This window comes from Anas acuta, chromosome 1, assembly GCF_963932015.1.
Source record: "Anas acuta chromosome 1, bAnaAcu1.1, whole genome shotgun sequence".
NCBI classification, from domain to species: Eukaryota; Metazoa; Chordata; class Aves; order Anseriformes; family Anatidae; genus Anas; species Anas acuta.
This window is the reverse complement of record NC_088979.1, coordinates 20291566-20308261: the sequence shown is the minus strand read 5'-3', so window position 1 is coordinate 20308261 and position 16696 is coordinate 20291566. Positions and strand designations below refer to the sequence as shown.

At 36.0% G+C, this 16696-nt stretch overlaps 1 protein-coding gene across 5 annotated transcripts in view; it reads right to left on the bottom strand.

Annotated features, from left to right (window-relative positions):
- Positions 1-16696, bottom strand: part of TNFRSF19 (TNF receptor superfamily member 19) — a 63649-nt gene that overhangs the window by 40182 nt on the left and 6771 nt on the right. For 4 of the 5 annotated variants that reach the window (XM_068671691.1, XM_068671681.1, XM_068671709.1 and 1 more), the window contains 2 exons: positions 10639-10722; positions 9214-9324 (listed from right to left, as the gene is read on the bottom strand). In XM_068671691.1, the coding sequence (XP_068527792.1) occupies positions 9214-9324; positions 10639-10701 (174 nt within the window). In that variant the 5' untranslated portion in view covers positions 10702-10722. Of the gene's footprint in view, positions 1-3387; positions 3526-9213; positions 9325-10638; positions 10723-16696 lie in introns of those variants that run through there. The other variant, XM_068671712.1, reaches the window with a different exon arrangement.

Here is a 16696-nt window from a genome sequence, read left to right as displayed (position 1 = left end):
TTATCCCTAGATTTAATTATTTTAAATTCTTTCCATTCATTTGCAAAAGGGCACCTAGTACAACTGACAGGCTGCAAAGATACCACTGTATCCAACAGTCCCCAGGAGTTTGAGGGATTGGATTCTGCAAACTGATTATCAAGAGCTATCGATTAATTTAATTTTTGTCACTTTTCTTTTTTTAGAAAGAGATATCAGGTTACTAGGAGCTGTTACATACTTTTCTCATTCGAATACCCTATTAATTTTTAGCCGTACTTAAACTGGAGGCATTAGGGACACATCACATCATGTTAACAGGAATCTGTCAAGTTGCTGGGAAGGCCTTCTTGGGAAGGGAGTAGGTGGGAAAGACAACACAAGGACCTCTTTCTACCACATGCTGATATAGTGTAAGTACAGGGTGTCTTCCCAAGGGAAAATCTGCAAGAATTCTTCAACTGGGGCAACTTAAAAGGTTTACACTAGCTTCCTTCACAACACATCCAAGTTCCATGCATGCAAATATTTTTTTCCCCCTCAAAATCACCCACCTAAGCAAACCTGCTGCTGTAAAAGGTTTTGTTTGTACTTGACAAATGTTTTCTGGATTCTCCAAGGCATTGCCTTGAGAAACCATCTATGAAACAAGCTGTGCTGGATTCAGCCAATATGCTTTTAGTGCCTCAGATATATGATAAAGTATCAGAAATAAGCAACTTCTTGAGATGCATTTTACTAGACAAACTAAGAATTTGCTATTTTTTTATGTTAGAAAATATATATTTACTATCCTCTGAAGGAGAATAAATACTCAAGTACACAGATAATTAGCAATTCTAAGAAAACAACTGCAAATAGACATTAAAAAGTCATAGAATCATAGAATATCCTGAGTTGGAAGGGACCCTTAAGGATCATCAAGTCCAACTCTCCTGTTCCTTCATCTCTAGACCCATGAACTGAATAGCACATATTGGAGCAAAACTTAGAAATAAATTTTAACTTGTAGCGTTTTTTTTAAGCTGAAATGTAATTTCTTGCTATTGACTATTATTCATATTAAGAAGGAAACCAACAAGTCCCTGCAGTTAGTGAACAAGAAAAGCATATTAAACTTTTATATACTGTGCTGTGTGCTCCTCCTGGGAGATAACTGCCCCTAATAAAGCTGGTATGCAAATGGCAACACAAATACTTCAAATTATTTTTAATTGACATCAGCCACTCAGCATTTTCCTACCGTATTATTCCAATCTTCCTGGTTTCTGTTAGGAACCAATGTCAAAACAACGGTGTGGTTCTAGCAGTTCTATTTTATGTTGTCTAAAAATGTCTTACGCTGTTGTTCAGTTTTACACAATTTCATCCACATAATTGCAGGGCCTTACATGAAGGTTCATGCTTACCACTGAAGACTGGAACCAGACTAACTTCTGTTATGCCTTTTTAAAAAAAAATTAAGTATATGAACTTTTTTATTGAATCTCATTATTCCTTACTTTTTTTTTTTTTTTTTTAAGTGGCTGCTCTATAAACTTTCATCCAAATAGTAATGTTATATGCTATGTAATATAGCTCAAACTTCGTGTATTCGGATCTTTTGATAAATCCCTTGGAAACAGTCCCTCCCAAGTCCTAGAAATTTTCAAATATAAGGCTTGAATTAACTTAATTATAAGTTTTCCTTTCCAGACTACCTTTGAAGTTTCTGATTAAAACCAAGCAAACACCAGGAAATAAAGTTAAATGCTTTTTAACTCATTCACCCAAACTACTCAAGCTTGAGTAAGCTGTTTCTAGCTCTAACAGATCTCCTTTGCTATAGCTGGATATATGGCCACATCTTAGTGGTCTTTTGTAATGCAGAGTGGTTTACTATTAAAGCAGTAAAATGGGGGATGCAATATAAAGAAGTCCTCTGCCCAAGGAATTTACCATCTCCAGCCTTGTCAAAGATAACACCCAGGTCTTTGCTGGGAATTCTGCAGATGTAATCCAAAAGAACTGTAACCTTATGTATGTGAGTTTTATCTTCACATAATATTTGAGGTAGTTAACTGTCTGGCAGGTGCAAATAAATATTTAAGCTTGTAAACCCAGCAGAACTTCAAACGGATCTGTACCCATAATTAACCGCATTCCCCAAATTGAAGGATATTATTTAGATGATGGATTCAAACCCTTTGAATTTTGGGGCTTTATAATTTAGTAGTCCAGCAAAGATAGAAACAATTGACTGTTCTTCTTTTATCAGTACATGTGCAAAACTGATGTGCATCAGTCTTCTTAGTGCTCTATTTACAAAGTTGTCAAGTTATACGGTGGATGATTTGGGAGCTGTTCAGTTCTCTCCTCATCCCTCCTACCGTCACACTCAGGTTTTGAAAAAAGTGCTGATCTCCTGTGGCACTTCACCTCAAGACTGCAGAAGAGAAACTTATAATCTCCATTAGCCAGATTTCAAAAAAATAAATAAGCAGTTTTCATGCCAGAAATAAGAGCAGGAAAATATAAACTATATATCTTTTTGTGAAGCATGCTCTGAAGAACACTTAGCCCATTCTTCCTATTTCCCTTTGCAATGCTACCATCATTGCTACCAGTAATATTAATGAAAAATTTCTCTTTCGAATGAAAAATTAATCTAGAAAATTGCAATAAAACTAAAAAAACCTCAAAATTCAAAGGCACTTCTATTATATGGATTATAACTGATGGATATGGATTATAATATATGGATTATATTATACAGATTTCACTATCACAGTACCTTGATATCTCATTATCTTTAAAATGTGTATCCCCAGAACAACTTCGTTCAGAAGTAGGTTTTACTAAGGTAACAAGTGAGATTACTGCTCAAGGCCTCCTAGGCATCTGTAGTAAACTAACTCAACTCAAAACTTGGTTTCAGGCTAAAAAAGATTAAATGCATACAATCCAAGCATTTCTTAAAATACTACATTGGCAGCTTTAAACATTTTCTTTCAGTATACACTGCCCAGACACTGACTCAGAAGGAACAGAATCACAGCAGACTGACTATAAAGGGTAATGGAACTAAGTGGTATGTTTTTTCCTTAAAAGTTGAATGCAGCATAGAAAGTAAATTAACAGTAAATTAGATTTGAAACATTCTTTCAACTAAAATAACCTCTAATTTCATTTAAAAATTCTTTCAGGCATCATTAAGATTGCAATCTGTCAGTACTTTATACAGTTTGTTTCTAGTTCCACTGATTATTCTCAACCTACAAGAGTCCTTAGACTGCACAGTACTGAGGAGCTCCACTTAGACCATCATGATTACACAAATACTTGGATATTCTCACAAAAAAAACATTCCAGTTAAGACACTTTTCATGGCCTTGTTAAATAGTGCACAGTTTTGGCTTCTAGAAGTACCTTAGGGCTGCCGATATGCCTCATCTAGACTCCAGTAATCAGCTGTGTCTGTCAACAGAAGTCACAGAGCAGGACAGGCTGCAACAGCGTGCTGCAAATGCAAGATCTGGCTCCTGTGGCAAAGTGTCAGAAAAGTTTCATGCTCAGTAAGATTTGACATGCCTACTGCACGCAGCTGCTCCAGCTTCCAGCAGATTGACCCTGAAACACGTGTTAGCCTCCGCTGTGCTGAGATAAGGCAGGCTTCTTCACAAGGAGCCCTCTTGCTTTCAAGTTACAGTCACTGCTGAGCACAGCAGCAGCTGCTCTCAGTAACACCACTGGGACAACATCAGATACAGCACACTGCCACATTTTCTTTGTGAGGACTGTGACATTCATGAGTAGCTTCAAATAGTACCTTTCTGCTTAATTCATAATTCCTTTTCTGAGCTGTGAAGCAGGTATCCTTTACCTTCATCACATTTCTGGCACAAGGAAGCAACGTACGATGCAAAGAATCACCTCGAGGTGCCTCCATCCCCATAGGCAACAATCTCCTGGTGACAGTACTTATCATCATGCATGTGGTGACAATGCTGGCTTAAGGCATTCTCTCCCTTTCATCTCTTCTTTTTCTTCCTCGTCGTACACTGTCCTTCCTGATCTGTACTGACACAACTGATTATGAGGCTGGGCTGTATGATAATCTGATCATGAGACCGATCCGGGTTAAAAGTGATCGGTTCAATGATCTGTTTTCTAGTACACCTTAACAAGCTGCTGCGTTGGCACAACTGCATGGCCAGGCAATGCGCTGCAGAATGGACTTACTGCTGGCACAACTGTCAGTTCAGTGCTTCTGAACTACAGGCTCGGGTGTCATCTGCTGACAAAACAATCCAGAATTCCACTTGAAGTTCTGAGTTGCAACATAAGCTTGATGAAGCTGAGACACAGATTGCTTTTTCATATGAAAATTAAAAAATATAAATAAAAATCATAAGAGCTACAAAGAGATTGAGAACATTTGTACAAACAAATTCTAGTGAAAAGACTGGAAGGACTCAAACCTCTCAGTTCTGTATGGGAAAGTTTTCAGGAACTGGTTGTGCCTTACAGCAGCCAAAACTACTCCAGTTTGTTTCTGTGCTAGATGTGACTTCCATAAATTTGTGTCATGTATAAGGTTTGATTTCTACAGAGACAAATTACTGGTAAGATAGGATGAAAAAGACTCTGGCAGTTTGAAGCCACTTAAAGAACAAAAGATATTCAACCACTTGTGTAACCGTATGAAGCTTTATTTTCTACTAAATGAATGAAAAATGAAATAATGCAAAGCCACATGAAGTGAATTAATACAATCATTTTAGCCTCCCTCTCCAGAAGAAAGTACCCTTATGAAAAAAAAAAAAAAAAAACAACACTCAAAAGCAAGATATTTCAGTGGTTTTAAGGCTTCATAAACATCCCACATTTCTAAGGAAAGAAAAGGATACATTGATTTTTAAAATCAACAAATAGAAGTAAACAGAATGAAGGGAAAAAAAGCTGATGTTTTCATTCTCTTCCCCAACAATGGTAAATAACTGGTACAGTAACAGCTTTCCCATGATTGTAATATGTTACAAGTACTTTATAAAAATACAATTAACCGAAGTGATCAATGGATTTTAGTTCTAAGTTATGGTAATTCCTGACGTGCTCCTGTTAGATCAGTTCTAACAGTCGATAAGCAGTCAGAAAGGAAAAGTTGAAGGTATGCTATTTTTTCTTATTTTAAGGAACAATTACTTTTAAAACATTCATTTGATTTATTTTTCAACTTTTAACCTAACTTTCAACTTTAACTTTTAACTTTGTAAACTTTTAACTAACACAATATAAGTGTGTCTGAAGTTGTTTATATGTGCAGACAGGAATGTCAATCCAACAGACTGAGCACTAGTTTGCAGCTAAAATTAAGCACTATTCAATAAAACTTTCCTGCAGTACAATGGGCAAGCTGATTTCTGTAAGAGTGTCCTATGTAAAAAATTAAGACAACAGGATTTTGTTCTTCAAAAAGGGATTTTGAAACGCTTATATACCGTAACAAAAAGTAACTGGATTTAATAGTTGTAACAAGTGTATGTATACACACATATAAATGTAGACATGTATGTACATATACACTCATCGTGCACAAGAGTAATCTTGCCCTGCACACTTACCCATATTGTTATTGGAAATCTGTTACACCTGAGCATACCTGATGACCTGGAAACAGACTGGACAGCCATCCAGGACCTGACTTGATTAGGTTTTAACCATACCTTAAGTCACTTGTGCAGCTGGCATTACAAAACATTTACAAGTCCTGTGTTAGTTGTCACTGTACTTCCACTTAAGTGGAGGGACAACTATTGCCTGCTGACTTTACCAAGTTTTATAAATCCTTAATAAAAAATCTGTGAAGTTTAAAAATAAAACAGACATCACAATTAGGTGATAAATCAGCCCATTAATATTGATTTCTCTAACATTACATTCTCAGTTTTACAAAGGCAGAAGTAAGGAAGTATGTGCATGTGTGTACCTAAGCAATAAACTGGTTGCTGATCAATTCTGTAGTAATGTATTTGTTAAGGCATGGCATCAATCTGGAACCTGTCAGTCAATCACTTCAAACACTTTGGGAAAACAAAACTCAGATAAAAAACACACTGATAAGACTGTTTTACTATATACTTAGATGTATATTATGCTCACACAACAGTGTATCTACTTTTATCTGTAAGACTTTTAAATACCAGCAGTCAATATTTGAAAGGAGAACAGCAGACATTTTTGATAACTACCAAGAAACTGTTATTAAAGTCCAGCATAATTATACGATCACTTTCTCATATACCAAAACCCAAGCAAACACTCCCCCTACCCTGTGCTGCAAATTACTTCAAGTATATCATTAAACCCCTTTTCCCCTTTGCATTCTGACCTTTGACTTTAAATTGTTCTTTCGAGCTGTAGTTCAGCAAGGCTGAACTTCAGTAACAACCACAGGACAACATCTCTTGCTAAGATTCACTAAAAACTGTACATCTATTTCTAAAGGAAATTATGCTTCCATTCACATTTAGGTTTGAGCAAACCCTGTTTAATTATTTTAGTTATTATTGCAATGTGGTGGCAAAAAATAATAGTATGTGGAAGCTTGTTCATATCCAGGAGAAGTAATTGCTTACACATTGAAATCCAATTAAGCGTTCATGTTTTCAGAGAAACTAGTCCTAAGAATCAGAACTATCAGACTATAAACAAAAACAGTTACAATAAAAACATAATTTGAATAGTGTATTACTGCAAACTATAACCTTCCTATTATAGCACTTTACTTTTAATTAAAGAAAAGTGAAACAAGTAATTACTAAAGGTATTAGTTTCTTGCTTCTTTTCAACATGGCATTTAGGTAAGTACACTGCATCAATGCTCATAAGACTGCAGCTATAAAATGCCATATTTACAAATGTGCCTTTGAATTAACCCCCCATCCCCAACCTTTCATTCCTCAAATTCAAGACCAATCCAAAAACACCCACCCCAAGCCAGCAAGCATCCAAACAAAAGCACAGCCATACCAATAGTCATCTTCAAACCACTACTTCAACAGTACTGTTTGTATGACTTCACCTTAACCAACACTGCCTAACACAGAAAGCAATCCTCACTGAAGTATGAAACTATTTCATTGAACACAAGCAACAAAGGGTGGAGAGATGGGAAAACATGTCACTGTTCAATAAGACAGCCACCCTCTGCTGATTAATAAGCATCATAATTTCAAGTAAATCTCTTCAAACCATCCACAAACCACAATACATTACTTCTGCTGTTTTCAGAGCTGAATATAGTAAGAAATGTAAAGAAAGCAAGCTGAAATCTTCTTTTTCCCTGTTGTTTAAACAAGCACACCAGATGTAGTGATGTTTCACGTTAAAAAACTCAAAAATAATATTCCAAATCCCCCTTAAATCTACATAGCAGTCTTGCCTACAAATGCAACCCTGAAAATTAAATTTCACTGCCTCTACATAATAACCTAAATTCTACTTTCATCACCCTTTTTACACCATCAGTGTGAGCACAAAACACAGCTTGCCCTTCTGCATGGAAATGAAGAGGTACTGCTTTATGACTTGTACTATCAGGCATAGATTAGCGCAATTATCTCTGGCCCCCAGTTTCATGCTCTAACAATTGGCAAGATGTAGGTATGGACACTTAAGCAAGAGTCTCATGCATGAGGTTGACAAGTCTGCTTACTTTTCACAATATCAGCTTGTGTCCTCTTTTTTACACCTCTAGAATGATACACGTGGTCACCCAAAACATCCAGCCTCCTCATGACTCATAGTTCATAGAATCATTCAAGATCATCTGGTCCAACCTTTAACCTAGTACTAAAGTCCACCACTAAACCATGCTATTGAGTTCCAAATCTACACATTTCTTGAAGACCTCCAGGGATGGTGATTCAATCACTTCCCTGGGCAGTCTGCTCCAATACTTCACAACCCTTTCAGTGAATAGATTTTTCCTGACCTAAACCTCCCGGGGTGCAACTTAAGGCCATTTCCTTTTATCTTGTCACTTGGCACCTGGGAGAAAAGACCAATCTCCACCTCTCTATAGCCTCCTTTAAGGTAATTGTAGAGAGCAATAAAGTCTCCTTTTCCCCAGGCTAAAATTAATTCTGTCCTCCTTCTCACCTCTCTCTTGTTCTCTCTTTCATTTCTTGTTTCAACTATGTCTTGTTTCCTATCCTTGCTTATACACAGCATCCACTTCTTCCACGTTGAAAGCACCTTAGATCTCCCTCATTACTTGCATTCAGACTTGTAATTTTGCTGGAAGTTTTTCCAAGCTAACATTCTAGAGCTACTGAATCCCAGTCCATAACTTCAGTCACCATTCATCTCCATTGCTCCACTTCTGCACTCCTAAGAAAACTGCTAATTCCAAATTTCCACAGGGATTTTATTTGGGAAGAAATGTGGTTGTTCTAAAAGAAAAAAAATAGTTAAAACTCACTGTAACAAGCTTTCCTTCTCCACAACGTTAACAAAGGCTTCTTAAGTGTTTTTTACATACTGCCTCATATTTTTCTGGCCTCACCCTTCTTAATAACTTAACACATACAGTGCAGACTAGACTTATGGCATTCAAAAGTTGTAAGATGAAGGAACCAAGCCTCACTTGAAACTAGCTTCCCAACACACCAAACTGCTGCAATCACAGACCTGCTGAAAACACAGATCACCTGTTTAAAGCAGGTCTCAGATCTCACTTGAATCCTATTTGGAGTTTACTTGCTCATGTGCTTATTTTTATTACATACGATTCTGTTAAGACAAGTTGCAGTATGGAAGACATTTAAGCATCATTTATACTGATGTTTTCACCTAGAATTCCTAAACAATTCTGAAAGTAGGTATTGTAAAAGCCAACCCTCTACATTTCAGAGTTCTGCACCAATCACCAGTTTGAAATTCGTGTTTCTTACTCTTGTCTACACAGTGACATTAATTAGTCTTAGTTTCCTGTAGTGCTACAAAGGGGAAAAAATGCTAATCACCTTTAGAAAAATAATTTTAATTTCAGAGCCTAGATCCAGGTACTGCAATGGTACTGCCTACTATATTAATGGCATAATTTCTTAACTGAAGATTTCATATAAAAAGAATCAGAAAACATTATACTTGAAAAAAAATGAAGAAGGTTCAAAAGTTAAAACATCAAAAACATACACACATGTAAATGCATTTATTGGAAACAAAGTCAAGAAAACATGATCTGCTTACCTTTGAAAGTTCCATTCCAGGTCCACATTGTTTGCAGAGGATACAGTTTCCAGTGTGGTCCCTAAACTCTTGCTCTCTGCAGTCTCCAGTCTCACAAGTTACTTTACTTAGCTAAAAGTAAAAAAAAAAAAAAAAAAAAAAAAAAAAAAAAGTAAACCTATACCAACTCTGAAAAATAAATTATGTTTCTTAAAAATAATTCTCTGCATCATCAAAAACTTTAAACATGGCAATGAAAATTAATCATTTAACTCCAAATGTGGATATACGTCCTGATTTTTAAAGGTCCTTTGTGATTTCCAACAATTTTATTAGTTTTAGAAGACCTACTTATATTTGGTACTTGTGGGAAGTTAGGTCACTTAGTTGTTTGAAAATGAGTTTAAGTTCCTTGCTTTACTCAACACTAAGAAAAACGCATATGGACATTTATTGAAGCTACAATTCACGTAACAGTAAAATACTGTCATGATGTTATATTGATGTGTCTCATTTGCGTTTTCTTTTTTAAAATGACGCTATCACAATTGAATATATTTAAATGAAAAGGTTTAAAATTATCTAAGTATTTAGAGATTTTCAAAGGTCAAACCTTTTGGTCACTTAATATTAATAATATTTGGAGTGGTTATCCTAAATTTCAGTATCACTATATTTTAATGGGCCAAATGCGAGAAAATTCAATTTTTGCCATCAAAGGCGTTTAAATACCTTATATTACCAAATCAGATACTAAGGACATGAGGAATGCTATAAACAGTAATACAAACCATGCAAAGTCTCAGTATAACCAATGGTATCCTACCTACGAACATTAGAAAACTCTGACAGCTCTCTCAACCATATTTTAAATTAAATGTCCACAGGCTTGTATCACAGAGAGTGCTCTCCACAATTGCTTCTGAATTCATACTTTGTATATTTGTCTTTACAGAAAGATCAAAGCCTTTCTGATGGCAACAAAGGGTTAATTAGCCTTAGTTCTAGAGCTTGTTTCTGCCGGTCAGAGTTGAAGTATACTTACAAGGCAATGTAACTGTGCACTACACTATGTTATATGGATAAGCTGGACACTTCAAACTCCTGAACTATATATATACATAGCATATTGTACTAAGAGATTGTCATGGCAAATATCCACTGAAATGAAATATCACCTCCACAGCTCCATATTCACATTTTTTATCCTAGTCTAGTCCTTCTTTCATGAAGAGGTTCAGTCTTTTTTTCTTTTTAAATTGTGTGAGGAGCAGCAAGAAATGACGAAAAGCAGCTGACCAAGCTCACTTTTAAATTGAAAAATTATGTATCTAATTGTGTATATGGATTTAAGACTTTCAGACTTAGCAGCAATGTGTAAAAGAAAGGAAACCATTCTTGTCTGCTATAGTTTTCAACATTCACCTTGGAAAAAAGATTACTTACCAAATATGCTAGTAAAATGATAAGCATCTTCAGTTTATCTTCTTGTAATGCTTTAGCTTCCATTTCTTACAATTAAACCTTTATCTATAAAAAAGAAAAAAAATATAGTTTCATTACAATATTGTTTAAATAGTCACATGTACATAGCACACATCTAGCTTGTCAAAATATATAGATATGTTCACATCATCAAAATATTTCTGATACATTCCTGGAAGCTAAGTAACTAACATAACTAGCATGTAAAAATTATGATGTTTATATAATAAAAATGACTTTTTTAGAAGACAAGCCAATACACATTAATATACATAGCCTTAGCTCTCCAAATTAAAAGACTGCTATCAGTCCAAATGAGAACTTCAACCTTTGTAGATCTAACATCTGACATTGACCCCTAACATATTTTCCACGCTTGTTAGATGCTGACTAAGTACAGGATCAAAAGAAAATCATTGTCTTCAAATATGTCACTTATCAGGACATAGCTGATCATGTCCGTGTTCCTTCAGATAGCCAATCACATCCTGTAATGTGGAGCAGAATGGGCTCTGCAACACACTGGAGGCACACACAGGGTTTGTTTCTATCGCTCGCCTAATGGATGTAAACTTCTTAAAATGTTATAAGTATCTTTTACGATCAGGTAGGCAGAGACTGTTACAGAAGACTTTTCAAACAGCAGAATCAGATCATACACTAGATCAGGTTTTTGTCACCATATCAGAAAAAGAGCACAGAAAAATCCATAAATTCTCACTTAATTACTTTTTAAGAAGTGGTAACAAACAATGATAAAAAAAAAGAAAGGGAATAATTTGAAACTGTCATATATCTGTTGCTATATTGCAACAAGAAGAAAAGAATAAGTAAATCCAGCCCATGTAAAATGCTATTTGAATTGATACTAATTTGCCGATGTTATATGACAGTAATATTATATCATTCGTTTCAAGTAGATGATAAACATTATTTTTTATCATTACCAAAGCACTTTTGTCCTACTTCAAAACTTCAGGAATGATGTTTAATTACACTGCTTGAAAACATAAGATTAGTTATTTTTATTGCTTCAGAGTACAAGAGACTGACAGATGAAAGGATGGAACCTAAGATACAAGCAAAGAACAGAAGAATCACAGAATGGTTTGGGTTGGAAGGGACCTTAAAGCCCACCCAGTTCCAGCCCCTGCCATGGGCAGGGACACCTCCCACCACACCAGGCTGCCCAAAGCCCCATCCAGCCTGGCCTTGAGCACCTCCAGGGATGGGGCATCCACAGCTTCTCTGGGCAGCCTGTGCCAGGGCCTCACCACCCTCTGAGGGAAGAATTTCTTCCTAATATAGTCCAAATTTACCTTTTTTTTTTTTTTTAGTTTAAAGCCACTCCCCTTTGTTCTATCACTGTACCTAGCCCCTGACAGAGTCCCTCCCCAGCTTTCCTATAGGTACTGGCAGGCCAGCTTCTAAGTGTTTTATGCTACGGAGCTATAATAAGTACAATACACTTAAGTAAACATGACTTCACATTTCCCCACATGAACGCCTTTCATTCATTAGGATGAATTCTAATTGATAACAAAAAAGCAAAGTAGTGGCACTACTAATGTATTTTAAGAGTAAAAAAAAATTATTGTCAAGTGTTAAAAAATAAAGCCTACCAAGGAAGGCCAGAAGAGGCAGAGAGGTGTGTCAGGCAGCACTCTACAGGAAAGCCAAGATTACATTTTTATGGTTATTTCTCACTTAGTAATGGTAACGGTCTATGGGCCAATAACAATTATCAGATTATATGCACGTCAACATGGGTAAAAAGAAGACATAGCACCAAGTAACACAAATACACACAGATACAGCATCCTATAGAGGCTGCTTTTTCAAGACTGAGGGAAAAACGAAGCAGAGAAATGTGAACTGGGAAGTCTCAGAAAGAATCCTAGATGGCTTAAATACAACAATTTAACCTAAGATGTGCCATAGAAAAAATGGAAAATGGGAAAAGAGTGCCAATAAACTTTAAAAGTTATTAGGTGCACAAAGATGGCATGAGAAGCTGACATCGGTAATGCAGCTAGGAAAATTAGGTATAAAGGAACAGCAGCATAAAACAATTCCTAGTAATATTACAGACCGAACAGTGGACAGACAGTAAAAGTTCCGTTAAAGAAAGAGGTTTCAAGAAAAGTTTCTTATCTGTGTTTGGAAGGAACAAGATGGATAAAAACACACATCGCACCATATATCTTCTGGCTGATCACTAACTGAGCATCTGCTAAGTAAAAACAGATCAGACCAAAGACAAATTGTGAGACTTTGCACCTCTGTGACCTTGAAAGAAAGTATCAGGAAGACCTTAATTACTGCAAAGAGCGATGCTGAAACTGAAGAAACTCTTACTGACTTCTTGGTATCATATAATGGCCTCCAGTAGGAAAAAAGTGAATACTTTGTATGCCTTCTTAACTGCTACAGAAGGCAAAGCTTCATGTAAGTGTGCAGTTGAAATAAAGTTTTAAACATAACTGAGTTGCTTTGAACCGAATATCAAGCGATTATTTTAAGTTGTGTGAGTTTATATTCACTATATTCCTTAATATTATTGTTAAATAAAACATAACAGTTCTAATTTAATTATGTTCATCTGTGTAATTACCACCAAAATTTTAAAACAGATACTTTTAATCCTATAAAGACTCTGGTTTTATATTAAATGTGAATATTTACTTTTGCTTGAGAAAATAGGTAAGACATCAAAAAAGAAATGTAATATAATTGTATGTGTTTATGTCAAGTTTCATACAGCATCATCAATACCAACAGTATTGCTAAGCTGTACTAAGCCTAATGATCTAAAAACAGAGCTGTGGTATAATCTAAATAGTCCGTATTTTTCTGAGCAAGTCACTTCAAGTATGGGGAAAAAAAAAAAAAAGAAAATTAAGAGCAGCCTGACTTACTGGCCAGAAGATTCAGTACTTGCCATATTACTGCAATTAAAATATATTAGCTTTATGTAATGAAGCTCCAGTCATCCTATATGTTTTTCCAATACGGAATAACCTGAAAATGTATTATTGCCTATATGCTAACAAAAATTATTACAATTTATTAAAATCAGTATTGAAAAAAGCTAATGATCTATATATTTTTTTTTAATGTTTACAATATTCTTTTGCCACAATGGCACTAAAAAACGGATGTCACTTCTTGATAGAAGGCAGTACAGAATGACCAACAACATTTTAAATGACAGAAGAATATATTTCTGTAACTCAGCTTTTGAAGTTGCCATATCCGTTACAAAATGATCTTATTATAGCACGTACCTCAAAGATTTTTAGGACTCAGAAAGCATATGGAGAAGCACGCTGTACTAAAACACATTTTGTTGACTTAGGTGTGGAAATTTTATTGCAACTGTAAAATATTTTCTATTGAAAAGAAAAATCTACTGCCTTTATAACACCCTTGCCAAATCCAACACCTTCAAACATCAGGAGTTCCAAAACCCAGAGTAATTTTCCAAAATCAACTGCTTTAGAACGAGCAGCAAACCACCATGGACTTCTCCAACTCATCTACACATTTTAGTATGCTTCAGATTTGTTGACTGATCATACGTGTGGTGTGATCTCACAGCTTTAAGCCTGTGATATGAGATAACATTAGGAAAATTTATCTTTTATAACAGTCAGATCTTCCAATATAAGCTTGCAAATTTCAGTGCACTTCAGTGCAGGTTTAGTAGCTCCAAAGCACGTTTAAATCATTTCAGTAGACATGTACATGTATGAATGCCTGTGGCATTGTATCATGGAATTGTAGAGCTTATTGTCCCAGTTCCTACAAAGAAAAATCAAGGACAATGCACTGGCTACAACATATGAGAAAGAAATTAACTGGTAGACAATAAAAACCCTCTGTTAAAAACACAAAAAAGATGCTTTTCATGACAACATGCAATAATACAAATGGTTAAGGCACATTAATAAATCATTGTATTGAAAGCAAGTCCCAAAGGAGACATAACTGTGCCAGCTGCTTGTTTCCTGTTTCTGCCTCCAGTTTGATTAAAAGCCCTGATTAAAAAGCAGACACTGCAGCCCTTAATAGCAGGATGCCCTTGGGAAAATTAGTTCTCTCTGGGTATCAAGCAACATTACGCTGATATAAGTTGGACATGAGCTATTCATCTTATATGTATTCAACTGAATAACAAGAAGAATATTTTGCCTCTAAAATATGCATAAGTTCAATGCATTTAAAGATTATGCGTTCTTTTTCCATTACTAATATTTTCTACACTAAGTTCGGTTATCATAATGTTTTATATAAAAGAAAACGCTGTACATGCGTTGAGTACATGCTTTCAATAAATCATTTTACGTGCATCTTCTTCGGTTAACAGAAGTACGCTAGCCCAAAATACACAGGGGAAAACAAATCAACAATGATAACATGCTGAGATCAATACGTAGAAGCCCCATTAAGAAGTACAGTTGCACAGTTTTAAGGTTGCGTGGGTCCTACTATGCATATGCATGAAGAGATCAACATTAAACAAAAAGCTAGTGACAGTGATAAACGTATCGTGGAAGTAAGAACTTCCAGTCTGCTCGAATCTTACAATCTACTGTCCTCCAAAATGTGCTACGCAACTACTTACTTGTCTGAGCAGAGCAGTCACCACTCTGTCTTAAAGTCAACTTGCCAAAAAATGTTTCTTCCTCCTCTCCAAAACAGAGGAAATTTCACCACAAGAGATGCATCACCTCAAGGCAGCAAGATTAAATTACGGCCTAACAGCAGGTTACTTATACGTATAAACAACACTTTGCAGTCAACACCATCTACCTTGTAAGGGAAACTTCCTAATGGGTGAAGGGTCCCAGCTTGAATTTGCCTCACTTTCCTACTTCTTTTAAGTCCTGTATCCAGTTTCGCATTCATACTTGACCACCACTTTCCATGCTCTCCATAGTACTAACAAAGAATACTTTAACAAGTTCTGGATAAGAAAGAGGACTGAAAATATAATCATCTTATGTTGCCAGTGGAGGTCTCCGGCGTCCAACGAATGGGACCTCTGCTCCCTTCTAACCACCCCGTTTCCCACCTGCAGCTGTCAACCGCATGCAATAAAATGACGAGGAGTGGCAGATGGCTTTAGCAGAGTCAGTGCCCCACGGGCAAGAAACAAGAGAAGGGAAAGTACTTATGGTGCTGTAAGGATAGAGACAAAGGGAACAAGTTAGGGACAAGAGCTTCCACTACAAAGCTACACATTGTTATTCTGTCTCTTATGTCTAGAACACCTTCCCCTTACACCCTGCCCACAGCCCTTGTACTCTTCCCCTTTGTGAAGTAAATGAGGTCTTGTCGGACTGCATTTGCTCCAACTGCTATGAGAAGAACCATGTGGAGAAAAATTACTATCAGCTAGGAAACATTCATCACATTAAACACTGTGTTGAATACGTACATGTTTTTTCAGAAACTGCCAGACATGAAATTGTACAAAATCAGGCAGCTACGGATTTTTTTTTTTTCCAGACAGGATAGCAGAAGAAAGCTGGAACATCACTGGCTATAGGAAACATTCACATCTATGTTAGGGTATGGGGGAAGAGAGAAAGGAAGTTTTCACATAGGCAGGAAATATTTGTGCTCCTTGTGCTTTGAGCACCATACGCTTTGATTCATGTTAACTTAAGTACCTGACTTTACAGGAGTAATAATGATAATGACTTAACTTCTCCGTGCCCCACAAAAAATAAAATAAAATAATAAAATCATCTCTGCAGTGTCTTTGCTACCATATACAGTATTTCATAATGCGTTATATCCTAGCGCATCAGAAAGGGCATAGTCCGCAAAACTTGATGATCTGCAGAATTCATCCCTGCTGTTACTACTTGCAAATGATGCTCCCAATCTATGATGATAAAATTATAGAAGACAGCTCATTATCCATGTTCTTCAACACATCTGGACTATTATTAATTAGAAATTATAGTAAAATGCCGTGACAAAGGTGTAATATGGTGGCGTTTTTCCT